The sequence below is a fragment of the Prionailurus viverrinus genome, chromosome A3, assembly GCF_022837055.1.
Source record: "Prionailurus viverrinus isolate Anna chromosome A3, UM_Priviv_1.0, whole genome shotgun sequence".
In the NCBI taxonomy this organism is placed as follows: domain Eukaryota; kingdom Metazoa; phylum Chordata; class Mammalia; order Carnivora; family Felidae; genus Prionailurus; species Prionailurus viverrinus.
The window spans coordinates 62,067,407-62,094,080 of NC_062563.1; the positions used below are offsets into that span (position 1 = coordinate 62,067,407).

Genomic DNA, 26,674 nt, shown 5'->3' on the forward strand with positions numbered 1-26,674 from the left:
GGCTTACTGGGGGAAATGCAGAGATGCCGGTCCAAAAGCACAGATGTCCAATTATTATGTGAGTAAGTTCTGGGGATGTAATGTGCAGATGATGATTATAGTTAACACTGTAGTATATACCTGAAAGTCACTAAGAGAGAAAATCTTAAATATTCTCACCAGAAAAAAGAAATGGTAATTATACAAGGTGATAGATGCATTTATTAACCGTACTATGGTAATCAGTTTGCAATATATGTGTGTATCAAATCATTGTATTGTAGATCTTAAACTTACACAATATCATATGTCAATTATATCTCAATAAAGCTGGGAATAAAAACAATCCTTGTGCAACCAGGCAAAAAGACAAAGTCACTCAAAAGAAAAAAAAATCAAGCTGGCTTCAGTTTCTCCTTGGCAACAGAAGACACTGGAACACAAGCCACACCACACTCAAAGGGAAAAGAATGAGCCAAGAGTTTTCTACCCAGCCGAGCTGCCCTTTAAGTATGAAGATACAGAAAAGAACATTCGAAAACCCTGGGAATATTGCTCTTGTGATTCTCCCTTGAGGAAACTACTAGGACTTCAGCCAATCAAGAGATGGCTTGGGAAACCAAAGCAAATGGACTACAAGACAGAACTGAATCTATTTAATGACAGAAATAAAACTGAAACAAACATGAGAATCAGCATAACAGAAGAAAATAAAAATTTAGTCTTTAAGTTGCTTACCTATAGCAAGGTAACCTGCTGGATGATGACAGGCATAAAAGCACCCATAATTTATTGACTGGTCGACTATGTGCCAGGTGCTATATAAAATACTGTTGTATACATACACACACACACACACACACACACACACACACACACACACACACACAAAACCCATAAAGTAAACACCATTATCCTCATTCATAAATAAGAAAGCTAAAGCTCAGATTAGTTAAGTACCTTAACTAAGATCATGCAGCTAAGTGATAAATCCAATCTCAGGTCTGACTCCAAAGTCAGGACTCTTGATTCTACTGCATTTGAGTTCCTAGAACCCAGGACAGTGCCTTATTCCTCTCTGCTTCTTCATCATTTAACACAGATAATATATCACAATAATAACAACTTATTATTGCCATTTTATAGATAAGGAACAGGAAGCAGAAAGGTTAAATACCTTGCCAAAAGTTACATAACTATTTAAGTGACAGGGCCAGCTAGTGTGGCTGTAGAGCAGTGCTAGGCAATAGACATATGATGTGAGCCACATGTATAATTGCAAATTTTCTAGTAGCCACATTTTAGAAAGAAAAAAGCAACAAGTGAATTTAATTTTATTACTATATTTGCTATAACCCGACATATCCTTGGTATCATTTTGACATATAATCTATATTAAAAATCATTTTCCATACTAAGTCTTTGAAATCCAGTGTGCATTTTACACTTGCAGCACATATCAAATGGGACTCAATGCATTTCAAGTGTTCAGTTGTCACATGTGGCCAGTGGCTTCTGCAATTGGACAGAGAAGCCTTAGATCTGCATGTGCCACCAACTTTAACGACATACAAACCCTCCGTTTTCCATTCTCCAGCATCTATTCCTGAAGTGTTATTTTACCAAAAAAAAAAAAAAAGGAACGAGTTACATGATCTCAGTGATCTCTACCTCCACAGAAAAGCTATCCTAGGGTTAGGTTAGGGCTTCACCTGTACAGAAGGTCACATTTACACATGTCATTGGATCATATTTCGTGATGGTGATCTGTTCTCCCTGTTTTTCCTGTTCCCCACCCTCCCTCCATATTCAAGCAGATATCAGGCACATCGCAAATCTGCCCTAAAGGAAGCAGGGCAGAAAGACAAACAAGCCAGCAAGACATTCTGGCTTTTTCTTTTGAAGTCTAACCCCCTAGAGAGGGTTTACAGAGCAGATAGTTTTGAAAAAGCAGGAGGGAGAGAGGAGTTGTCCCAGATTAGGAAATTCCCCTCAGTGTGGGGGTAGAAGAGGAAAGGGTCCCAGGAGAAGATGGGGACTGTCCCCACATCTCTGCAGCCTCTTGGAAGGTGCATGTGTGGTACGGCAGGGTCTGTAAAAGACTCCCACATCCACAGCCCAGCATGGGAGCAGTAGAGAACTGGTCGACCTAGAATGGCCATAAGCCAGAGATAATGGGTATTTATAGGATGATGTGCGGGAACAGATGTCCAATAACTACAGCCCTCTTCTGAAGGGTTTCTTAGCACAGCCTAGGATCTCTAAACCTTGGGAAAAGCTCAGGAGGGGGACCCTGAAGATAACTGAGTTTAATTTCCTACCACTGTGCTAGGATAGAAGGGCCCTGGAATCAAAAATTAAACTGAATTCTAGAAATCAAAGAATATTACCAACATTGCTTTGTGACCACACATTCATATGTGACATTAGGGGCTTCTCTTGAGTGGGCAGTGTCTCTCACACAAGCATTACACTGGAGCCAATTCATCTCTAGTGGATGGCTGTAACCATTGGAAACCGGTGTGCAAAAAAGGTGTGGTCTCTTGGAAGTCACTGCAGACTTGGGGAACACCACTGGCTTGAGATGAGACTGAGTTTGAAAGAATAGTACACAATACTTTTAAGTCCTGGTCAGATACAAAGTAGTTGGATAAAAGGCCACTTGGAGTTTGCTTAGACAATTAGTTTCCCTAGAATGCCCAGACACAGGGACATGGACGATGATTTTTCAGGCCTCTATTTCAGATTCTGAAGAAAGAAGAACTATTTCAGCAGCACCAGCTGAAGCCCTACCAGCCAGGGCAGATGAAGCCTGTCACTGCTGTCAAGCCCTGGCTGTCATGTTTAGGAGGTTAGGAAGCTAAATTCCACAGATTTCATAAAAGCCAACCACCAAGACAAGGAGACTCTGCTACCTGCAATCCAACCGACACCTTGACCTGCTGTCAAAGAGATGGCCTGGTGCGCATGCCAGGAGAATGTTGGGGAGGGGGAAGCCTGGCCCAGGCAAGAACAATGAAAGTATTACCCAGTCGTGGAGAGGAATCTTTTCTTCAAAAAATGTCTAGAGTTCAGGGAAGCTCAAATACCTGTTTTATTTTGCTTATGGATGAAATGAATATTTCATGATATACAAAGACCATGAAGAGAATCCATACTCATTAACTGGGAGGGAAGTCAAGTTGCAGGGGGCTGGGTGGCTCAGAAGAGCTCTAGAAGGTAGCATCACTCTGGTCCCACAGTAATTAGGCTCTGTTAGTACCCCTCTTCCTCTCCAGCAGACTGTCAAGCCCAGAACAAAGAGAGAAAGAGGCAAGGACACCACATGAAGAGAAACACAGGAGAGGAGAGTGCTGGCTGTTCTATGCCCCATAACTGTAAACATAAGCAGGCACCCAGCCAACTCTGGGCAGAAAGCCAAGGAGGAAGATTGCTGTGACAATGCACAGACCTAAAGCTTTAGGTCGGCATCATCTGCCAGATTAAATCTCCCATAATTCCTAAATCTAAACCAAAAATCCTGTTCTCCCCAATGAGGAGAGCTCATTCAAAGGTCATGGAGCATTCCTATATAGGATAGAGCCTGGACTGGGAGGAAGCAGACTTTCTAAGACAGGAAGTCATCGCTGGAAGTGAAAGGTAAGAAGTCCACGCAGCGCCCAAGTTTCCACACCCAACTCATGGGAGCCTGAGATTATAATCCACCCAGCCAAATACTACCAATGTCCTGAGAGTCCAATGCTGGCCAGTGACCTAGCCCCACCCTTTTGCAGGTGACAAACCATTCCTTTCTTAAAACATGGAGATTTGCTTCAGGAAATGTGGATAGCCAAGGTCATGTCATGACCTTTGCAATATGACTACTGTACTCTACACACACACACACACACACACACACACACACACACACTCTTTCCCTTTGTCATTACTCTGTGCTTGTGGTTTCCAGAGATGCCCACAGTGAGGGGAAAGCACATTTTCCCCTAATGTGTGAAAAAATGAGAGTGAGGTGGTAATAAAAAATCATTATGAAATTTTTAACTGATCTATCTTGCACATCAGAGTTTGTGAAGAGAGATTCTTGTCTGCCCTGGTTTCTGGACCCTTCCCAGATGCTGTCCTGTCAGTGACTCTTAGGCCACAAGCAGATAGATGCCTTATAAGCAATCTGAGAGAAGAGAGTGGAGAGGATCATCAGGAAAGAGTCCTCAGAAAGGTAACATATACAGAGGGGACAGAGAAACCCAAGAAAAGGCAGGGGAGAGGTATCTTTGAGGGCTCAACTGAGAGCAAATATGTGTTGCTCTAAAAAGGCAACAAACATTGAGACAGGGGCCTCAGACAGAAAGCAGGGGTCCTGTGCAAAAGTGAGGTTACAAGGTGGGGCAGAACCAAGTGAACAGTACCAAGCTTGATGAATATAAAACTTCAGCAAAAGCTATGAAAGAACTCCCAAAACACTTAAATTTAAAATAATGTCATTTCGGGGCACCTGGGTGGCTTGGTCGGTTAAGTGTCCGACCGGCTCAGGTCATGATCTCATGGCCCATAAGTTCGAGCCCCATGTCGGGCTCTGTGCTGACCGCTCAGAGCCTGCAGCCTGTTTCAGATTCTGTGTCTCCCTCTCTCTCTGCCCCTCCTCTGTTCATGCTCTGTCTCTCTCTGTCTCAAAAATAAATAAACGTTAAAAAAAAATTTTTTTAAATAATGTCATTTCAATACACCTATGTTTCAATTCTTCAATATTTTTCAACTACTTTAATAACCAAGAAACAATCATTAAAAATAATAAATTAAAACATGTACACGGGGCACCTGAGTGGCTCAGTAGGTTAACCATCCGACTTCAGCTCAGGTCATGGTCTCATGGTTCATGAGTTAAAGCCCTGCATCAGGCTCTGTGTTGACAGCTCAGAGCCTAGGGCCTGCTTTGGATTCTGTGCCTCCCTCTCTGCCCCTCCCCCACTCACACTCTATCTTTCTCTCAAAAATAAACATTTAAATAAATAAACAAATAAATAAAATATGTATAGAGGCATACATTTTTTCCCTTTACCTTAGGCTACCGTATGACCTAACACATCATTGCTGGAGCCTGTCTTTATTTAAAATTGTGACGCTCCGATCACGATGGATTTTTTGCACTAACTTTGAACTTTTAAAACACTGCACTATTGTATTAAACAAACACATGAAAAGATGCTCAATATCACTAATCAATAGGAAAATGCAAATCAAAACCACAAGATACCACTTCGCACCTAGGATAGCTATTAACCAAAACCAAAAAGTAAACAAGCCAAAAACCAGAAAATAACACATATTAGTGAGGAAGTGGAAAACCTATGCACTGTTGGTGGGAGTGTAAAACAGAGCAGCCACTATAGTGAACAAGGTGGAGGTTCCACAAAAGTTAAAAATAGAATTACCATACATGATGAGTGGGGTATATACCCCAAATAATTGAAAGCAGAGTCTCAAAGGGATAGTTGTATATGTGTGTTCACAGCAGCATCATGCACAGTAGCCGAAAGGCGGAAACAGCCTGAGTGTCCATCAATGGATAAATGGATTAAAAAAATGTGGTCTATACATGCAAGAGAAGATTATTCAGCTTTCAAAAGGGAAGAAATTCTGGCGCATGCTACAACATGGATGAACCTTAAGGACATAGGTTAAAGTAAAATAAGCCAGACACAAAATGATACTGTATGATCCCACTTACATGAGGTATCTAAAGTAGCCAAATTCAGAGACAGAAAGTAGAATGGCAGATGCCAGGGGCTGGAGGAGGGTAAATGGGGATTTGCTGTTTTAATGGGTACAGCTTTGCAGATGAGAAGAGCCTTGGAGATTGGCTGCCCAGCAATGTGAGTGCACGTAGCACTCCTGAACGGTACACTTAAAAAAAAGTTAAGATGACAAATTTTATGTTACATATATGTTACTACAATTTTTAAAATGATTCTTTATCTTGACTACAGTTTTTCTGCATTGGTATAGTGCACGGGGTAATGGTAAGTCATGCCAATTATCTGGAACCCAGAGAGTCGGTAATAGCAGGAAATCTCTTCCAGGTCAGTTCTCTGAGCAGTGTCCCTCTAACCCTTCAATTGACAGTCTCTTCTTTCTATACAACAGGTGGCACAATGAACTCCTGAGGAGGCATCCTCTCTCCCCAGCCTGGAGAGGGGCCCAGGCAAACTCATACTGATAAATGCTTGACCTCCATGGTGGGAAATAGGGAAAGGGAACTGAGCAGGAAGGCCTGAACATCTGCCTCTGAGGCCTTGGGTCAGATTGGAAACCACTTATTTTCCAAACCAAAAGACTGTGTCAAAGGATTTCTGGGCAGTTTTTGAGTAGGAGAAATGCAATGTTGGCATTTCTGGGACACTGTGACGGATAGAGGAGACAAGATTGCGTATTTAGGATTCGGGCTCTCTCCTCAGATTCAGAATGTGGGATCGCTGAAATGGCATCAGAATGGCAGGCCACAGTCTGAGCACTTCATTCCAAGAAAATGTTTTAATCTATAATTTAATTTGCATGATTCACAGGTTTGGGAAGATGGTAGTTGCTGCAAATGTAAGCTATGCAGCCAGATAGGTTTCCCTTTATAACTAAGTTGCCAAGGAACACATAAGCCAAAATTAAACCCCTTTACAGAAATTGGCATGCCTTGGGGAACTGGGACATCTCACATTCTTTACCCTGATTGAAATATTGCCCACTAGGCTTAATCTTGTAAAATACTTTCAGTAGGCATGGCATACATCCTGAATTAACTGTTTTTGTTAGATTAGCATTAATCTTCCTTGACAATTGACATTTTCTCAAACTCTCTGAAGAAACCCACTTCACCAACAGAACAAGGGCGTAAGTTACCTAAATCAGGGCCGCCAATGAGACCTAGTGGAAATGCTTCCCTGCTCCTGTGGGACACTGAGAATCTGAATCCACAAAGTATGTGTCAGGGACAGGCTTTGTGATTTGACCCCTCTCCTTCGCCTCCACCTGACCACCCGTCCCTTTATGCAACTGTGTCCTCCTCAGGTGCAGTATTGTTATATAAACAAAGAAACCTGTCATGCAGATGTGTCCTGCAGCTTCTTCTCTTCTCCCAGAGAGTAGTTCTTGCCTTATAATGAAGCTAGAAATCTCTGCCAATAACTTCAAATGTAGGAGGGTGGAGGTGGCGATGGGCCTTTTTCAGACCTCCAACGGCACCATGCCGCATCACCTCTCAATCCCTTCCTTCCTTGCTTTTCTCAGCAGAGCTCACTCGGTGTCTTTGGCACTTTGCAATGTCAGCAGCTCCAAAGAAAGTCCCATCCCTTGGCTTTCTGAGTAACCTTCTAGTACCATTTTTTCTGAACCTATTTCTCACTGATTTTGTGACCTCCTTCCCTATGCCTGTTAAATCTCTGATGATACTCTTTGAATGAAGGGGGAGGTTCACTCTGCCTCCACAAAGGTTCCTGTGCATGCCTGGCCCTCATAAGAGGCAGGTCAATCCTGCACATGAATCTACAAGCCCTGCTGTCACTGACAGGCTGGGCAGCAGAAAATTCCCAAGAACTGCAGGGATCCTCACCACAGCATCCAGCTAACCTGGGCACAGCACAGGAGCTCTGCCTTACCAGGAACTAAGTCCAGCACTGACACACCAGGACTACATCTCCAGAAGGTTCTCATATTAGTTCCTCACATACTACTTAGGCCACTTCCCTGGGTAACAAACTTATGCCTGGTTGCTGAGCTGACAAATTCATCATTACCATCATGAACTTCCCCTGGACCATATAAATAATAAAAAGGATACCATTGGTCCCTACGTGGTGCTTTATTTCCCAAGCATACAGAAAATCTGAAGTTAAGATATAAACCACACTGTGTTGTTGTTGTTTATTGTTGTTGCTGTTTTTTCTATCCCAGGTACCTGGAGGGGGTTTTCCTTTCAGTTTCCTTGAATTCCAAGTATTTACACTGTCACCATCCTTTAAGGCAGATGCAGGAAATCCCACACACTCTGTTCTCTCTGCAAAGGCATGGAATCTGAAACATGAAGAGATTTGCAACATTAGGCTAATCGTGGTATTTGTGTATGTCTATTCATTCTCCCAGGACTGTGAACTTGCTCTGCTGTGGTACTGAGCATCTTAAATGTTTCACTGCTTTTCCATGTACCTGATCAATTCCCCCAAACAAAAGACAGGGAGGCAAAAGAGAAGAGAGAGCTGCAAATGTATTGGGATTTTAACAGATGACTCTTCTCCTCATTAGAGGGTAATTAGGCCAACCAAATTGTATTTATTGACCCTGGAAAAATGATACCCTCTGCTTTATTTATCTTCTGTTCCCAGGTTCAATCATGTCAACACAGTGTTGACAAGCCAACAGTCTAATGAGGCCCCAACAGTGCCTGTGGCCCTGTGGGTTCAGTGTTGAAAGCTGGCGACAACAAGCACCATTGGCTCAACTGTCAATTGCCAAAGGGCTTCAGTCAACTTTAACTTGGAAAACACAAACTTCCCTTGAGTGTAAGCAGAAGCACTAATGAAAAAAATTCTTGTGTGGACTAGTTTTTAAGGCCTGACTCCTCAAAATGTGGTCCCAGGAGCAGCAACAGCACTGGCAACTAGTTAGAGATGCACATTCCTGGGCCCTACCTGGATCTGCTGAGTCAGAATAAGCACTTTAATAAGATCCCTAGGGGATTCGTGTGCATGATAAAGCTCAAGAAGCACTGGGGTAATCTACAAAACGATAGGCTAAGCACACCCATGACACCAATTATCTGGAATCCAAAAAGCCAGTGATAGCAGGTATTTTCTTTCAGATTATCAGAAGATTTCTGGGTAATGCTCCTCCAGCCCCTTAAAGTTCCACCTCGGCCTGTTATTCAGCACGAAGAGAATCCTGAAGGACGAGTTGAGATGGACAGACAGATGCATGGATGATAGAAGAGATGTGGGGGCTTCTCCTGGGCCACAGGAAGCCTCAGCCCTATTTATTTCTAAAGGCTTTCAGGTAAGACTAGAACAATGACTTGATGGCACTAAACAAGCCAGCCTTGTTCCAATAGCCCCTCATGAGGACAATGGACCCTTAACCTGGCCACTCCTGCCTCCCGCAGGTGCTTCCACCAGAGCGGAAATGGCCAGCTGCTTTTGTCCTGTGACCTCCTTACCCAGCAGAGTGGGGAGGGCTGAGGTTTGTCCTACCAGGTCCCACACTCTGAGTGCCCAGGACTTCAGTGCCCAGGACCTGTTCTCCAGATTAGAAAAGAGAACAGGGCAGACATTTCCTCTGGCTAATACAACCTCATTTGTGCAAGAAAGCAAAACATGCTTTGTAGCTGGGTGGCTCTGTTTAGACACAGACTCGGGCACAAGGGAACCAAGAGTCCAGCCTCCTTGCAAGCCTGAGCAGCTCAGGGCATGCCCTTTATAGTCCATACAAACCGCACCACAGCTAGAACTCAAAAACCAAAGGTGTGCAGAGGCCAAGCAAGAGACACAGCAGTCTGGCTGGGGGCAGAGCAGACAGGAGCACTGCTGGTTGTGGGTCAGGCTCATCCACGAGGGCCAAAACAGAGACAGAAAAGCATGTCTATGTGTCATCCTCTTCTGCAAAACTCACTTGATGGTGCTCGGCCTAAACTGCAGCTTCTCCCATGTTAAATTACACCCTAACCCCTCACTTGCCCACAGAAAGTGCCCCACATGAATTAAGCAGAGGACTAGCAAGACAGATGGTCCTGCCAATTGACTTTTACTCTATTAGCAAAAGTAGGACAGTGAGCCCCCTTTTTATTGGGGGGAGGTGGTTAGGAACCCCAAATTGAAGCACCTAATGTTAAAAGATTTTCAAAGGGCCTTAAGAGAAGCCAGAGCAGTGGTCCTCAGAGTCACCAGGGGTCTGGTTAAGAATGAATATTCTTGGGGGCGCCTGGGTGGCGCAGTCGGTTGAGCGTCCGACTTCAGCCAGGTCACGATCTCGCGGTCCGGGAGTTCGAGCCCCGCGTCAGGCTCTGGGCTGATGGCTCAGAGCCTGGAGCCTGTTTCCGATTCTGTGTCTCCCTCTCTCTCTGCCCCTCCCCCGTTCATGCTCTGTCTCTCTCTGCCCCTCCCCCGTTCATGCTCTGTCTCTCTCTGTCCCAAAAATAAATAAACGTTGAAAAAAAAAAAAAAAGAATGAATATTCTTGGCCCTCCCTAGAGCTCACAAATCAGGATCTCTGGGGCTGTGGCCAAGATATTTGCATTTTAATCAAACTCCCTAGGCAGCTCTTATTCAAAGTGAATGATTAAATGCATATCCCCAGGATCTCCTCTATTATGCAGAAGTATCAGCCTGTAAGGTGAAGCCCTTGACCTCTGAATTATTATTTTATTTTTTTTAATTTACATCCAAATTAGTTAGCATATAGTGCAACAATGATTTCAGGAGTAGATTCCTTAGTGCCCCTTACCCATTTAGCCCATCCCCCCTCCCACAATCCCCCCAGTAACCCTCAGTTTGTTCTCCATATTAAAGAGTCTCTTCTGTTTTGTTCCCCTCCCTATTTTTGTATTATTTTTGCTTCCCTTCCCTTATGTTCATCTGCTTTGTATCTTAAAGTCCTCATGTGAGTGAAGTCATATATTTGTCTTTCTCTAATTTCACTTAGCATAATACCATCTAGTTCCATCCATGTAGTTGCAAATGGCAAGATTTCATTCTTTTTGATTGCCGAGTTATACTCCATTGTATATATATACCACATCTTCTCTATCCATTTGTCCATCAATGGACATTTGGGCTCTTTCCATACTTTGGCTATTGTTAATAGTGCTGCTATAAATATGGGGGTGCATGTGTCCCTTCGGAACAGCATCCTTGTATCCCTTGGATAAATACCTAGTAGTGCAATTGCTGGGTCATAGGGTAGTTCTATTTTTAATTTTTTGAGGAAACTCCATCCTGTTTTCCAGAGTGGCTGCACCAGCTTGCATTCGCACCAGCAGTGCAAAAGAGATCCTCTTTCTCCACATTCTTGCCAACATCTGTTGTTGCCTGAGTTGTTAATGCTAGCCATTCTGACAGGTGTAAGGTGGTATCTCATTGTGGTGGCTTTGATTTGTATTTCCCTGATGATGAGTGATGTTGAGCATTTTTTTCATGTGTCAGTTGGCCATCTGGATGTCTTCTTTGGAGAAGTGTCTATTCATGTCTTTTGCCCATTTCTTCACTGGATTATTTGTTTTTTGGGGTGTGGAGTTTGAGAAGTTCTTTATAGATTTTGGATACTAACCCTTTATCTGAGATGTTGTTTGCAAATATCTTTTCCCATTCCATCGGTTGCCTTTTAGTTTTGCTGATTGTTTCCTTCACCGTGCAGCAGCTTTTTATTTTGATGAGGTCCCAGTAGTTCATTTTTGCTTTTGTTTCCCTTGTCTCTGGAGACGTGTTGAGTAAGAAGTTGCTGTGGCCAAGATCAAAGAGGTTTTTGCCTGCTTTCTCCTCGAGGATTTTTATGGCTTCTTGTCTTACATTTAGGTCTTTCATCCATTTTGAGTTTATTTTTGTGTATGGTGTAAGAAAGTGGTCCAGGTTCATTCTTCTGCATGTTGTTGTCCAGTTTTCCCAGCACCACTTTATTCCATTGGATATTCTGTCCTGCTTTGTCAAAGATTGGTTGGCCATACGTTTGTGTGTCCATTTCTGGGTTCTTTATTCTGTTCCATTGATCTGATTATCTGTTCTTGTGCCAATACCATACTGTCTTGATGATTACAACTTTGAAGTATAGCTTGAAGTCCGGGATTGTGATGCCTCCTGCTTTGGTTTTCTTTTTCAGGATTGCTTTGGCTATTTGGGGTCTTTTCTGGTTCCATACAAATTTTAGGATTATTTGTTCTAGCTCTGTGAAGAATGCTGGTGTTATTTTGATAGGGATTGCATTGAATATATAGATTGCTTTGGGTAGTATCAACATTTTAACAATATTTATTCTTCCTATCCAGGAGCATGGAATCTTTTTCCATTTCTTTGTGTCTTCTTCAATTTCTTTCATGAGCTTTCTATAGTTTTCAGTGTATAGATTTTTTACCTCTTTGGTTAGATTTACTCCTAGGTATTTTATGGCTTTTGGTGGAATTGTAAATGGGATTGATTCCTTGATTTCTCTTTCTGTTGCTTCATTGTTGATGTATAGGAATGCAACTGATTTCTGTGTATTGATTTTATATCCTGCAACTTTCCTGAATTCATGAATCAGTTCTAGTAGTGTTTTGGTGGAATCTTTTGGGTTTTCCATATACAGTATCTTGTCATCTGTGAAGAGTGAAAGTTTGACCTCCTCCTAGCCTATTTGGATGCCTTTTATTTCTTTGTGTTGTCTGATTGCAGAGGCTAAGACTTCCAATACTATGTTGAATAACAGTGGCAAGAGTGGACATCCCTGTCTTGTTCCTGACCTTAGGGGGAAAGCTCTCAGTTTTTCCCCATTGAGGATGATATTAGCATTGGGTCTTTTGTATATGGCTTTTATTACCTCAAGGTATGATCCTTCTATCCCTACTTTCTTGAGGGTTTTTATCAAGAAAGGATGCTGTATTTTGTCAAATGCGTTCTCTGCATCTACTGAGAGGATCATATAGTTCTTGTCCTTTCTTTTATTGATGTGATGAATCACACTGATTGTTTTGTGGATATTGAACCAACCCTACATCCCAGGTATAAATCCTACTTGGTCATGGTGAACAATTTTTTTTATGTATTGTTGGATACAGTTGGCAAATATCTTGTTGAGAATTTTTTGCATCCATGTTCATCAGGGAAATTGGTCTATAGTTCTCCTTTTTAGTGGGGTCTCCATCTGGTTTTAGAATCAAGGTAATGCTGGCTTCATAGAAAGAGTTTGGAAGTTTTCCTTCCATTTCTATTTTTTGGAACAGCTTCAAGAGAATAGGCATTGACTCTTCCTTAAATGTTTGGTAGAATTCCCCTGGAAAGCCATCTGACCCTGGACTCTTGTTTTTTTGGGAGATTTTTTATTACTAATTTGATTTCTTTACTGGTTATGGCTTGGCCTCTGAATTATTAACAAGCTCCTCAGTCAAATACGATGAGCAATTAAATTTGGGAACAAATGCTCAAGGGCAGGAATTGTACCCATTTCAGACAGGCTAACTTAGGAAAGGACTCAGTCATTCTCCTTATAACCACATAGGTAGCTGCTCTCCCTCCACAAGGGACCTAAACCTATGCACACAGACAAGGTGGTGGGTATGTTTTAGAATGTAGGCCCTTTTATTATTCAGGTATGATGAGGCCATTAGACCAGTTTAGCTGCCACTGAAAATACAGTTTGCTATTCACAGTCCCTACTATAGACTGAATTGCTTCCTCTGCCCCCTAAATTCATATGTTGAAGCCTTAACCCCCAATGTAACTGTATTTGACCATATTTGGAAATAGAGCCTTAGGAGGTAATTAAAGTTAAATGAGGTCAGAAGGTCCTGATCCAGTGAGATTAATCTCCTTTTAAGAAGATACACCAGAGAGCTTACAGGCATGCTCCTGCTTTCTTTCTCCCTGTCTGTCTCTCTCTCTCTGCCCCCCCCTTTTTCCCTTCATCCTTCCTACCCTCCTTCCCCCCCATGAGAGGATATAGTTAAGAAAGCAGCTGTCTACAAGCCAGGAAGAGAGCTCTCACCAGAAACTGAATCAGCCAGCACCTTGATCTTGAACTTTCCAGCCTCCACAAGTGTGAGAAACAAATTTCTGTTGTTTAAGCCACCCAGTCTGTGGTATTTATTATGGCAACCAAAACTGACTACTCAGTTCCCAAGATGAGGGGACACAGCACACCACACCACACAGGGCCACACAGGGCAGCACCAGGGACAGTCAGGAGGCTTGAGAGAACAAGAAGAAAACATCAGCAAGAGTCTTTATTGTGGATTTTGCAGGAGGATGGAATGGGTGAGGGAGAGGAAGCAGGTTTAGGATTGGCTGGCTGAATAATTTCAGTGGGTTCTGGGGTATAGGAGCTACCCCAAGTTGTCTGCTACCTGGCCTGGCTTGCAGTATTGAGTGTGAGTGCCCATAGGCATCACAGCGGGCTCTGGATCAGTTAACCTGCATACAAAAGTGCACTCCTGGGTCATTTATGCTCTCTAGGAATTAGCTAGCCTTGGAAGGAGCAGTCTTTCCAGGGGCAGCAAGGACCCCTGATGTCAAAGCAATAACAAGGCAAGATATTAATATAGGGTAGAAAAGAAAAGGCCACGAAGACTAAAGACCACTGGAAAGAGGAGAACATAGGAACAAACCAGTTAGGAAAACCACTGCTAACCTTGCAGAAGTAGGCAGCTCACCCACTGTCACTCAAGAGCATGTTTTCTGCCTACCTGCTGTGGGTCTTGGCACTCAGATCCTTTAAGAACGCTATAGTGCCTTCTCCTCTGGCATTGAAGGACACTGTGCAGACAGGACATGGGATCTCCAAAGCCTTCTGAAGGAGAAGCTCCTTGGTTTGCTCAGGAATGTCTCCCACCACAAAGTAGTAAATGGATTCCATCTGCAAGACAGTAGTACTGACAATTTATCTCCCTGACATGCCCCAGCCTTGTACTGAACTCACTGGCAATATACTTTCTACAAAATTGCCTTGGGACAGTGGGGGACAGCAGGAATAACAGCACTATTCCATGTTTTGTGAGGACATTTAGAGGCTGAAGTCAGGAAGTGAACTATTCAAGGCCTGGTGCCAAGAAGGTCTATTGGCAGTGCTCACGGTCTCAGATATTGCAGGGGAAGGATATGATTGGCCAATGTGGAAAATAGCTTCCACTAAGCCCCCGGATACAGTCGACAGGTCAGGAGTGGCTGTTTTCAACATGAAGGAAGTGTTGGCACAGCCGCTGTGGGCAGGAAGCTTATTAACCATCTCCCATGGTGGTGCCAGAATTCTACAGAATGTATTGTAGTCTGAGGCAGAATGGGGGAAGGAGGGCATATTCCCACTGGGTTCATGCTCTGTTCTCATCTCACAAGGAAACACATGCCTGGGAGGTGAGACTGTCCTGACTTCATGCAGCACTAGGCCTTGATTCTCACCACCATGCCAGGCCATGACGAGAATGAGAGAAGGAACAAACCCATGTCAGGAGCCCCACCACACACACACCCCAACTTTCAGCTAGGGATATGGGAGATGTATACCTCATCTAGGTAGGAGACAATCCCAAAGTGCTCCCTGCTTAATTTAGAGACACATGAAATCCACCCAAGGGGGCCACGTGACAAGGTTCCACCCCGACCTCAACCACACTGCTCTTGCTCTTCCTGCAGATTCTGCCTCTCACAGTGTTTGCCCTCCCTGCTAATGAGGGAGGGCAATGAGAACTAATGAGTTCTATGAAATTGGGCAAGTGATAGAACTTCAGTTTCTTCACTTATACAAAGGGAGGTAATACAGTGTCCCTTGTGACTAAATTTAAACAAGATGACTTCCACTTATGCATGTATATATTTCAGAAAGTTAAAACCCAGCAGCACATATCATCTGAATCTGTCCCTAAAAGCACCCTCATGGATTGTCCCCATGGCTAACTGGGGGAGAACCCCCAGAAAATGAAATGGGTTTGAAGGAAAAAACAGGTGTCACCATCCCCTTAGGACTCCTGAGCCTATCTCTAATCATAAAGCCCTGTGAACTGAAGGTAAATAGTCAGGTGCCTCAGTTCGACTTCAAACTGGGACTTAAACCCACCTGGCACTTATGAAGAGGCGTTATGGTCAGCTCTCCAGCTGGCTGGGCCACCCTGTTTGCAGCAGCTGGGGCCAACTGTGCCCAGGGAGATGGTGAGAGCAGGGTGGCAGAGGGCCCCGGCTGGGAGGGAGGCCATGGCCAGAGTGGAAGCTGACAGCAGCCTACTCCAGCAACAGCCTTTCTTCCATGGGGCTCCCACACTCATGACTCTTTCTCTCAAGGCTTTCAAACCATGATTTTAAAAAGGACCTAACTGGGGGCACCTGGGTGGCTCAGTCAGTTAAGCATCTGACTTCAGCTCAGGTCATGATTTCGTGGTTCATGGGTTCAAGCCCTGAGTTGGGTTCTGTGCTGACAGCTCAGAGCCTGGAGCCTGCTTCAGATTCTGTGTCTCCCTCTCTCTCTGCCCCTCCCCCACTCACACTCTGTTTCTCTCTCTCCCTAAAGAATAAATAAACATTAAAAAAAATTTTTTAGGGGTGCCTGGGTGGCTCTGTTGGTTAAGTGTCCAACTTCAGCTCAGGTCATGATCTCGTGGTTTATGAGTTCCAGCCCCACATTGGGCTCAGAGTCTGGAGCCTGCTTTGGATTCTGTGTCTCCCTCTCTCTCTGCCCCTCCCCTGCTCATGCTCTCTCTCTCTATCTCAAAAATAAATAAAACATTAAAAAAAATTTTTTTTTAATTTTTTTTTTCAACGTTTATTTATTTTTGGGACAGAGAGATACAGAGCATGAACAGGGGAGGGGCAGAGAGAGAGGGAGACACAGAATCGGAAACAGGCTCCAGGCTCTGAGCCATCAGCCCAGAGCCCGACGCGGGGCTCGAACTCACGGACCGCGAGATCGTGACCTGGCTGAAGTCGGACGCCTAACCGACTGCGCCACCCAGGCGCCCCAAAAAAAATTTTTTTAAAGACCTAACGGGGGGTAAAGACTGAGCAATACTACACATTTCTTTCAGCCACTCACCAAGAGACAGAAAACAAAACAAAACAAAACAAAACAACATTAAAGGAAGGAAAAAACTGTTCTTCACATTCCTTGTCAGGCAGCTAGTATTATTCTCCCAGCAAATGCATTCTCTTTCCCTTTTTCCCCCATGTTACGCGTTACCTTGTGTGAGACAGGTTAAGTAAGCTCCCTTCGGTTGTACTGTTAGTAGTGTTCCAGCTGGGTCAGGGCTCAAGTTTAGCATGAGGACAGGTTCAACCTCACATAAAGATCTGAAGTCACACATGGCCCAAGAGAGGAGGCTTGGGATTCTTTTCTAGGATTTGTTAGCTCAACAAGGGAAGTGGTGGGGGCAAACATCTCTAGGAGGGAGGTCTGTCAGCATCTTCTGACACCATACATCTCTGTTGCACATTGTGCAAACTCAGCTTCTCTGCTCTGGCAATAACCCAAGAGTCTGAAATCCTTGTGCAGAAATGTTTTTCCCTTGAGATTTCATCAAGCTAAAAATTGATGTAGCCAGCAGTGAGTCAGGATTTCCTTTCCTTTACTCAGGTTATGGGGTTATTCACTATTCATCAAGTTCATTGCTCAGTTTCTTAATTGCCTAGGTTTTCAGTTATCCATGCAGGGTCCATATTTCCTGGGACATGCTCTACAACGAGACCACCTGTCCCACTCTCAGTCACCTCCTACACACTGCCTTCCTGCCTCTCCTTTCCACTCACATAATGACACTGAGAAAAAAAGAAAATAAATATGCTGCTACCTAGCCCATTCCCCCACAAACTGGCAAAACACCTTTTAAAGTGAAATGGCTTTGGGGTCATCTGCTCTTTGGGATGATAAGCCAACACAGATTGTTTCATTCAACACTCACAATAGTCCTGTGGAAAATGAATTCTTATTATTGCATCCCGTTTACAGATGAAGAAACTGAGGTCTGGACAGGTAAATTGACCTGGTCTTACAGCTAGTAAATCAAGCTCCCTGACCCCCATAGGAGCTTCTGCCTTTGCTTTCAACCACTTTATTCTGTTGGCTCATCATGACAAGGCTGGTTACCTCTTAGAGATGGATGTGAATTCCAGAACTGTGTATGTGAGATCATGGGACAGGAAGGTGACCAGAAACAGGCACTGTTTTCACTTCCTTGGCGCCCACACCATTCAAGGCTCCTAGCCCATGAAATCAATGTCACTGACCAGAAATTGGGTGAGGTTGTCTGGCTCAAGGAAACTGTCTTCATTGGAATCCTCTCCCCTTTCCCCAGTACCTCTGAGCTTCTTAGGACAAGGGCCAGTCTTAAGGGTGAGCAACAGCGGTGAGGACCAGGAGCAGCCTTCTCACTGACCAGCATTTCCCTAAATGCTAATCTGCACTGAATTTGATAACACAAGACATAGAAAATATTTTGGGTTCCATTCAGCTATTTTACTGTGAGCTGAAAACTTTACACCACCGAAAATAGGGTGGAAGGTTTCTGTTTTCACTTGAAATATCTTATTCTGCCTGGGCCATTTGTTCTGCGGCTTCCCACGGCAACCTGCATTCCGCCTAGCCAAGGAAGCCTTGACATCTTCTCAAACACAGGTTTGGGGAAAAAGAAGAACCAGACTGGCAGTGGCTGCTTCTTCCCTGACTGCCCTCTGCCACAGCTTGTCGGAAACCTCTGAGTGTAAAAATCTCCACTCTGCGAGAAGTCAGATGAAAGTCAACCAGAATGGCAACCAGAGGTCTAACAAAATTCTCCTATCCTTCATAAAATTTTAACCATTTCAACAGTTTTGACCAACTCCAGACCTTGGATCTGACCTCCAGATCTTCCCAGTACCTGTGGGGACTCTTTCCTGATTCAGCCTATTTTGATTTTTCTGATCCCTCCATGGTGGTGACTGTCCTCTTGATATTAACCCAGCTCAGTTCTCCAATCCGTGATAACACCCTTGACCACCACCAACTTTCTGGCCTCCCAGACTTCCAAGTCCCTGTCTCCACCTACTATCCCCACCAGCCCCGTCACACAAGGCTCAGCAAATTCACCGGCCTGGTCCCACACAGACCACTACACTTCAATTCAAAATAATCAAATCTGTACCACAGCATAGTCAATGGGAATTTCTTGGATGCACATCTCGCCCCAACCTCAAAATTATCAACATTACTTCTTTCCCATTCCTTCAATGTACAACAAACACCTATCAAGACGTTGCCAGGCACTGCCATCTCTAGGGACAAAGGTGAAAAGATTTGATGCCTGTCTGACCCACTGCCAAGCTCATGATTGGTGTGGCCAGCCCTTCAGTTTACTGTCCAGTGCTGAAGGCTCCTTATGGAATCATGTGGGTCTGTCTCTAATTCACCCCCTTAGCCTCCCAGTGAATGGGATTTTTTTTTAAGTAAACAAATGTGTGCCTATCACCTGGATGGAAGAGAGGCTGAGAGAACACAAAGAGAAACGTAGGTGCCCTTTGGGCAGGTAGCCTTCTGCTGAAAGCAGAAGCAAAGCCCCCTCAGTTATCTTTCTTAGGCAGCTGGGAATCAGGGCTTTGGATAATCAGGCTCTCTTTCCTAACGACCCCTCACATCCTGGATCAGTAGGCATTCCAGGGCCTCCTGGCACAACACTCCTCTTCATTAAGGCCAAGGAAGCTACCAACTTCCCAAAGACCTATCCTGGGACCACGGGATGCTGCAGAACAGAAACCCTGGGCTGGATGGCACACCTGGGCTCTGAGGACAATGCCAGCCCCTCTAAACTGCCAGACATTTCCTCAGTACCCCACAGGCTGCCTTCCCATGAGCCAGGCCTTTTGGCACAAGATACAAGAGTACTTCATCAACAGTGCTCTCTAAGTGCTGCCATCAGAGCTAGGATTAAACAGACCCCACACTGCCTGGCTCCTGGATTCAAAGGCTCACCCTCAGTCATCCCTGCCTGTTCAGTCTTCTGGTCCAATCATGGGTACAAAGCCCAGTTCTGGAGGAGGCCAGTAGCCTCCGATTATCCTCCTTCACACTCACCAAGTGCATCAGTCAGCCCTTCCTCCTCAAGTGGAACCTGATACCAAAACCCAACTCCCGTGTTAATCTTTGAACAAAAGACAATCCCCACTCTCTTGGTTCTTCTCAGAACTCACTCATAGGAGATGCTAACCCAAAGCAAGTTATCATCAGCAGGATTTACTGTTCAAAAGGTTTCTTAAGCCTTACATATTTTCTATTCAGAGAAAACTACAGCTACATGGGCAAATTTGGAACTCACTGGGGTGGGCATGAGGGGCACAGGTCAGAGAAGCAACCAGTAAGGGAAATCTATTCCTCTCCCTACCCTACATACCTCACAAAACATAGAGAATGGCATTTTTATATATGAGGCAGTTACAGTTACTAGAAATTTCCTATGGACCACAACCAGGTAGAAGCTCTAGGAGGATAGATGCAGTGGTCTGAATCTGTTTTGTATTTGCCATACTCCACAGTCTCTTCTCAAGAGTTTTCAAGTGGCATTTGATAATCAGTGCCTGTTAACCTCTTTCTGGGTTCTTAATCCTCTACAGAACTTCCCTGGCACTCACTAAATTGTTCCATGTTTCCTGGGCTGGGGATGAACCCGAGAAAGGAGAAGCACAAACCAGGGGGAAGTAAAACAGAAAATCAAGGTCACTGGGAAATCTTCAAGTCATGGCAGGTCGCCAGAGTCTGCTATGACTGAGGAAGCCAGGTGAACAAAGAAACAGAACACCCATGTGTGCATCCTAGATCCTGTGAAATGTTCCATTTCTTGAATCTTTATTATAGTGTCCAGACAACTGAAACTTTACAGATGTTTAAACAAACTTGAAAGGCCAAAGAACAAAGTAGCTTGTATTTTGTTCTTTAATGGGAACATTTGTTCCTCTGGCTTCGAAAGGATAAACAATGCATTTCCAATATCAAACCATCATCCCCAGTATCAATGAAAACAATCTGGTGGCCACTGGGGGCTATCCTTTCAAGGTGCCAAACATGGCCTCCTTGCCCAAAAGAAAAAGCTCTTTAACATAGCAGAGAAAAGCTTGAATCTACAGAATCACTGGGCGCCCAGAGCAGAGGAAGCAATTAAGTTTTAATACCAATCAAAAATTAATTGAGTATCTGTATCCCAAAGGAAAGCAGATCTACCCCCACCTGGGGAGCTGAGACTGTCCAAAGGACCCCACCTGTCCAGAGTCCTTGCTCACTAACTTGCCACTGCCCTTCAGGTCCCATCCTTAGAATCACTCACAAAAGCTCATACCCTTGTGGCTAAAAGAACATAAACCACCACTATTTCAGCACTTCTTCTAGGTAAAGCTTTGTGTCCAAAGGGTCCTATCAAAAAGCATGTCCAAATGCATTAACATTCAAAAGTCGATGACTCATCTGCATGGATATACTTCACCTTAGAAGGCACGTAACAGACACATTTGTGAAGAAGAGGGACTGGGACAGACTCAGAACACAGATGTGGGGAAACTATTTCCTTGATCTTAGGGTTCTATGAAGAGTCTTCCAGCCTCTCTTCCCCATTAGAGATGGATTGATTTATCTAACTGTCAGGAGAGCAAGAGCAGAATTAAAATATTAAAGATGCACAACCAAGCCTAATTCCCTGTCCTTTCTCAATGCTCAGTGGATGTGAGCAGCATGTGGCTCTGCTGGCACTGGTTAAATAAGGGTCTACCCTGTGCCCTGATCACCCAGAGGGAGCCCTGCCAGGCTCAGGGGGCAGCATTATGGAGCCTCTTTGTGGTTGGTCCAGCTCAGCCATCACCAAAGTTGCTATTTTGATCCCCACCTGGGGCCCGTCACTGATTTCTCAGTTGGTTCCAAATTCAGAGGTGAACAGGATTTATAGGACTCCTCAATGCCAGTGATGTAGCCTCTGTGGGATGCTTCTGGGAGGAGTAAGGGCTAAGGTCAGTTGAAAGGCAGTATGAGGATACTGGGTGTAGAGAGATAAACTTAAGCCACCTACGTGACCTGGGGCCCACCATGGATGCACACTTACCGTTTTGTCTTGCCCAGCTTCCAGCAGTGCGTCCAGGCAGCTAGCATGGCTCACAGCCAGCTCAAAAGGCAGTTTTTCAACCCAACTGATGGCAGCAGCTATGGACTGTCCTGTCACAGGAGCAGCATTTTCCTGCCATTTCACAGGCTCCTGAGAAACCCTGAAAGGAATCACATGGGGCTGTCATGGGGCAGTGGGCTATCAGCCTTCAGGCCCACACCTGCGAGCAACAAACACTTAACATCACCAGAGCTGAAGGAAAGAACACGCAGCTCCCAGCCCTTGTTGAAAGTTACCAACAAAATAGGCAAGCTGCTTAAGATGGGTTTGCAAAGCACCATTATCTTTCATAAGTGTACTGACTAGGAAGAACAATGTGTACGGGAGGGTTAAAAAAATCTCAAAAATGGGGGCACCTGGGTGGCTCAGTCAGTTAAGTGTCTGACTTCTGCTCAGGTCATGATCTTGTGGTTCGTGGGTTTGAGCCCCATGTTAGGCTCTGTGCTGACAGCTCAGAGCTTGGAACCTGCTTCAGATTCTGTCTCCCTCTCTCTCTGCCCTCCCCTGCTTACACTCTGTCTCTCTCTCTCTCAAAAATAAACATTAAAAATCTCAAAAATGCAAACATTAACAGCTGTATTAAAACTATTGAGAGAGTTATTTTCATAAACAGGCAGTTTTATATACAACTATCTTCAATTAATAGTAAATTTATAAGGACTCACAGCATTAATATTTACAAATCAGCAATGATTTCATTATGCTAGAATTTTATTTCTAATTCTTTTAAGACGTTGTTTTCATTGTTCTGAATTCATATCAGTTACCTCTTCTGGATCAAAAATAATATTGAGTTTAGCAGAGCATTAGTTTTTAAATCCTGGGAACATGTGATTAAACAATTTAGTTTGGACTTAGAAAAAAGTGATAGAATCCCCCCAAGAAAGAACAGCCATTTGAATTTATTTATCTCTGGGGTACATGAGTGGCTCAGTCGGTTAAGCATCCGACTCTTGATTTGGGCTCCGGTCATGATCTCACGGTTCATGGGTTCAAGCCCCGCATCGGGCTCTGTGCTGATAGCATGGAGCCTGCCTGGGATTCTCTCTCTCTCCTCCCCTGCTCTCTCTCTCTCTCTCTCTCTTAAAAAAAAAAAATAAACAAACTTTGAATTTATGTATCTCTGTATTTATAATTGAACAAATTATATGAATCATACATGCATTCATAATTATAAGAATTATATGAATCTTGGATTAATGAGCCAGCCCGAGCTGTCCCTGATAGCCCACCTTCAGAGACAAAGGCTGCCTCATACCTGTGTCACCTCTGTGTGGCTCCTCTGGGTAGAAATCTGGCTGAGTGGCCTATATGCTACAGAATGTTTCCAAGAAAGTTAAAGCATTGCAAACTTAAGGCTCAATTCCCTCAGTAATATATCTGTCACAGAAATAGGAATCTGGGATAGAACACAATTAAGCAGCATCCCCAAAGATGTTATCTGTTTAGCTGAAACTGTTTTATTTTAAAGAAAAACTCAGTTAGGTAGATGGCCTTCATCCAGATTTTTCCCGTCAGAGAGGTACAGCCAATGTTCCACATGAAAAGTTGGCCTTAGAGCCCAAATTCTCTCGAATCCAAAAATCCGTAAATAATTGGTTGTAAAAACTCTGAAATATGGGAAACTCTATAAAGCCAATCACCTGTTGTTCTGATTTAAGAGGGTCAATTTACAGGGGAGTCATAAGCTCAGTCTGAAAAAAGTGATACTTGTGACAAGGTTGAATTCATTATATAAGATAAAATCACCTAAAGGATTTTTATGGCCTTAAATATATATTCAATAAAATTCCTATTCTTCTATTTTGACCTTGCTATGCATTGAAGAAAAGTAGGTTTCTAAATCTCTTCTCATCTGAAAACTAAGATGCCACATGCAAAGCAGATCAAAGTTTTACTGTGGGTTTTCTGCTGGAATTACATATTCTAGGAAATAACAAGATAAGACCTCCTTACTCCCCATAGAACTATGTTAGTTATGTTACTTAACTCCGAATAAATGGAAGCTACTTATGAAGTTTCCCAGAAATATCCTCTTCCTATGGGAACTCACCATATGATATTAAACTTGGCTATGTGAGCCACCTGCTCCTGGAGGACCATTATTAGAGCATCTTGGCACAGATTAAGCTCCTCCTCCCGCATGCTGCCAAAATCCAGCACTATGGTGATGCACTGTTCCAAGATGACACCAAAAATCTGGCGGCTTCTGCTGGTGAGCCAGTCCATCCGCTGCTTGTAGCTCTCCACAGCTTGTGTTAAATATTCCACAAACTGATAGATCAGTTCTGACTTCGCTGTCAACTTAATGGAAATCAAGGCAAAGAACAAAAAACAGAACAAAAACACACCATAATACATCATCTGAACTACCATGCAGCCAAGAACCACAGGGCCCACTGAGTCATGACCTCTGCCATCAAGAATTGGACACTAATAACAATTCTGTAGATGATCCTCTAAACCCCACATAATCCAGAAGGAAGTGCTTCAGTCTTTCAAGTGAAAACCTTTGGATGATTCCTCACAGAAGAAATGATGATGATGTGATCTATCCAACATATAACACTTTTTTTAAAAAATGTGTTTCTAAATTATATTTTATCTTCATAGTTACAGAATTATCTTTACCAGAAAATGTTCAGGTGGGCATTTTAAGGAATTAGGTAGAAGAAAAGAACTTTCAAGGAATTCAGTAGAAGAAAAGAGAGATCAGCAAAGGCAGATGGAAAAAAATAAGTCTCTCTAAAAAGTTTTCCTAACACCAAGATGCCAAAAATATTTGTGAGAATGCTTCTAGATTTGCCAGCACACCTGCCTGGCTTCCTCTAAGAGATGTGCCCCAGTGACGCATCCTCCTGCTCACAACCTACACCCTGTATCCTCTGTCTCCCAGGCCACACTGCCCCATGCCTGGATCAGTGGATCACGAACACCTGCAGAGGCTGTGCCTGAAAGGTAGGTGACAGAGACTTGCAGGCAATTTCTTGTAGACACAAAAAAACGATCATTCACACAGACCAGGCACAACTGTGCAAGGCCTCTTAGGGTGTAGGGAGGTAGGAGACATAGAAAAGGAATAAGAAAAAAATGTGCCCTATTCTGTGAAGAATCAAATTTTGAAAGATCTGGTACTTATTTTTAACTTTAACAACCCTCAGAATACCCCCTTAAATACCTAAATTGTTAAGGAAAATGTGTTTTCTGAACACACCATGTAATTCCACATTTTCATGCCTTGGCTCGTGCTGTTCCCTCTGCCTCAAACTGTTTTCCTTCTCTATCTTCTGTGTCTCTCCAGCTTAATCCTCAAGCTCCAGCACCACTTCCTGTTGCTTTCCATGGTTCCTTAGGGCAAAATTCCTAAATCTCTCACCAGCATTCACAGAACTTATTAAAGTCTCTACCACGATACAGAAACCAGGGTAGGACCATGTCATAGGGGCTGTGGAGGTGGTCAGATGGCAAAGACAGATGTTTTCAATAGTTCTGTACTGATTTTCATGTGGTTAAGATAAAAAATATATTTAGCACACCAAACTCAAGATTCTATGGATATTATTGCTAAGTTCAAAAAGTAATGTAAACTTTTTTAAATATTTAGAAATAACAGGGGTGCCTGGGTGGCTCATTTGGTTGAGCATCTGACTCTTGATTTCAGCTCAGGTCCTGATCCCAGGGTCATGGGATGGAGCCCTGTATCTAGTTCCACACTGAGCATGAAGCCTGCTTGGGATTCCCATTGGCTCTCTCTATCTCTCTCTCTGTCTCTGTCTCTCCCTCTATCCCTCTCCTCCACTCACATGCTTTCTCTAAAAGGAAAAAAAAGGAGGGGGGGCACCTGGGTGGCTCAGTTGGTTGAGCGACCGACTTCGGCTCAGGTCATGATCTCACCATTTGTGAGGGCGAGCCCCGTGTCGGGCTCTGTGCTGACAGCTCAGAGCCTGAAGCCTACTTCGGATTCTGTGTCTGCCTCTCTCTCTGCCCCTCCCCGATTCATACTCTGTCTCTCTCTGTCTCAGAAATAAATAAACATTAAAAAAAATTTTTAAGAAAAAAAAAGATATAGCAGTCCAGGTGGTACATAGATGTACAGTGACATGAACAAATATCTGTAAAGTGACATGATGGGATATGAGTTTTTGTGAGTTCCCTGTGGTGTGCCAGGGTATGCACAGGGGCAGACACGTTATGAGACTACACGAGTCACGAGTTGAATTGCCGGAATTAAGGACTCCAGTAAGAGGTGCCGCTTGCTATAAAACCACTAGCTATAAAAGTAGCCCCCTGTTCCCTGTGCATTTGTCAGGTAACAGCAGCAGCTCTTGCCTGTCTGCTAACTTCTGTCATACTACACCTTCTTTATTTTCAAGGCAAAACAAAGTACTACTGATATGTGAAGGTTTTCACTTTCTGGTCAACGATTTCATGCACTAATCTCTAACAGGTCAAGTGCTTCCCTTCCCAGCCCCTAAGCCATAACTTTCATCACTCTCCACATGGCCAGAAGAAAGCCTCCAGCCCTGGTAAGGCCTGGGCTCCACTGCATCAATAGGAAGCAGTGTGAGCCTCTCCACATAGGCCACTCCCAGACACCAGAAGCATGTCACTGGGCCTATCCATCAAGGGAACTCCGACTTACATTGTATACTCTGCCATCTTCGGGTCTGTAGAACTGTGGAAACAGGCCATCTGCATACCGGGAAGCCACGAGTCTCCCCAGAGAAGTCACGTAATCTGTATTTTTATAAAGAAAAGCAGTCAAAATGGTGCATTATCAATGTTTCTTATTTTTATTTCAAAATGGTTTTCTCTGACACCATTCAAATTATATCCCCAGTGACACCAAAAATATGTGATGCTTGGTATTCTGTCCTAAATAATGAA

At 43.8% G+C, this 26,674-nt stretch overlaps 1 protein-coding gene across 9 annotated transcripts in view; it reads right to left on the reverse strand.

Annotated features, from left to right (window-relative positions):
* The window catches only part of VWA3B (von Willebrand factor A domain containing 3B), a 215,226-nt gene that overhangs the window by 171,591 nt on the left and 16,961 nt on the right, over nucleotides 1-26,674 (reverse strand). For 8 of the 9 annotated variants that reach the window (XR_007151160.1, XR_007151161.1, XR_007151162.1 and 5 more), the window contains exons 3-7: nucleotides 26,430-26,524; nucleotides 23,841-24,091; nucleotides 21,728-21,887; nucleotides 14,381-14,550; nucleotides 7,922-8,037 (exon numbers count right to left, since the gene is read on the reverse strand). Coding sequence is in view for 6 of the 9 variants with exons in the window: in XM_047854132.1 (XP_047710088.1) it covers nucleotides 7,922-8,037; nucleotides 14,381-14,550; nucleotides 21,728-21,887; nucleotides 23,841-24,091; nucleotides 26,430-26,524 (792 nt within the window). In the remaining 3 variants the exon portion in view is untranslated. The remainder of the gene's footprint in view (nucleotides 1-7,921; nucleotides 8,038-14,380; nucleotides 14,551-21,727; nucleotides 21,888-23,840; nucleotides 24,092-26,429; nucleotides 26,525-26,674) is intronic. The other variant, XM_047854136.1, reaches the window with a different exon arrangement.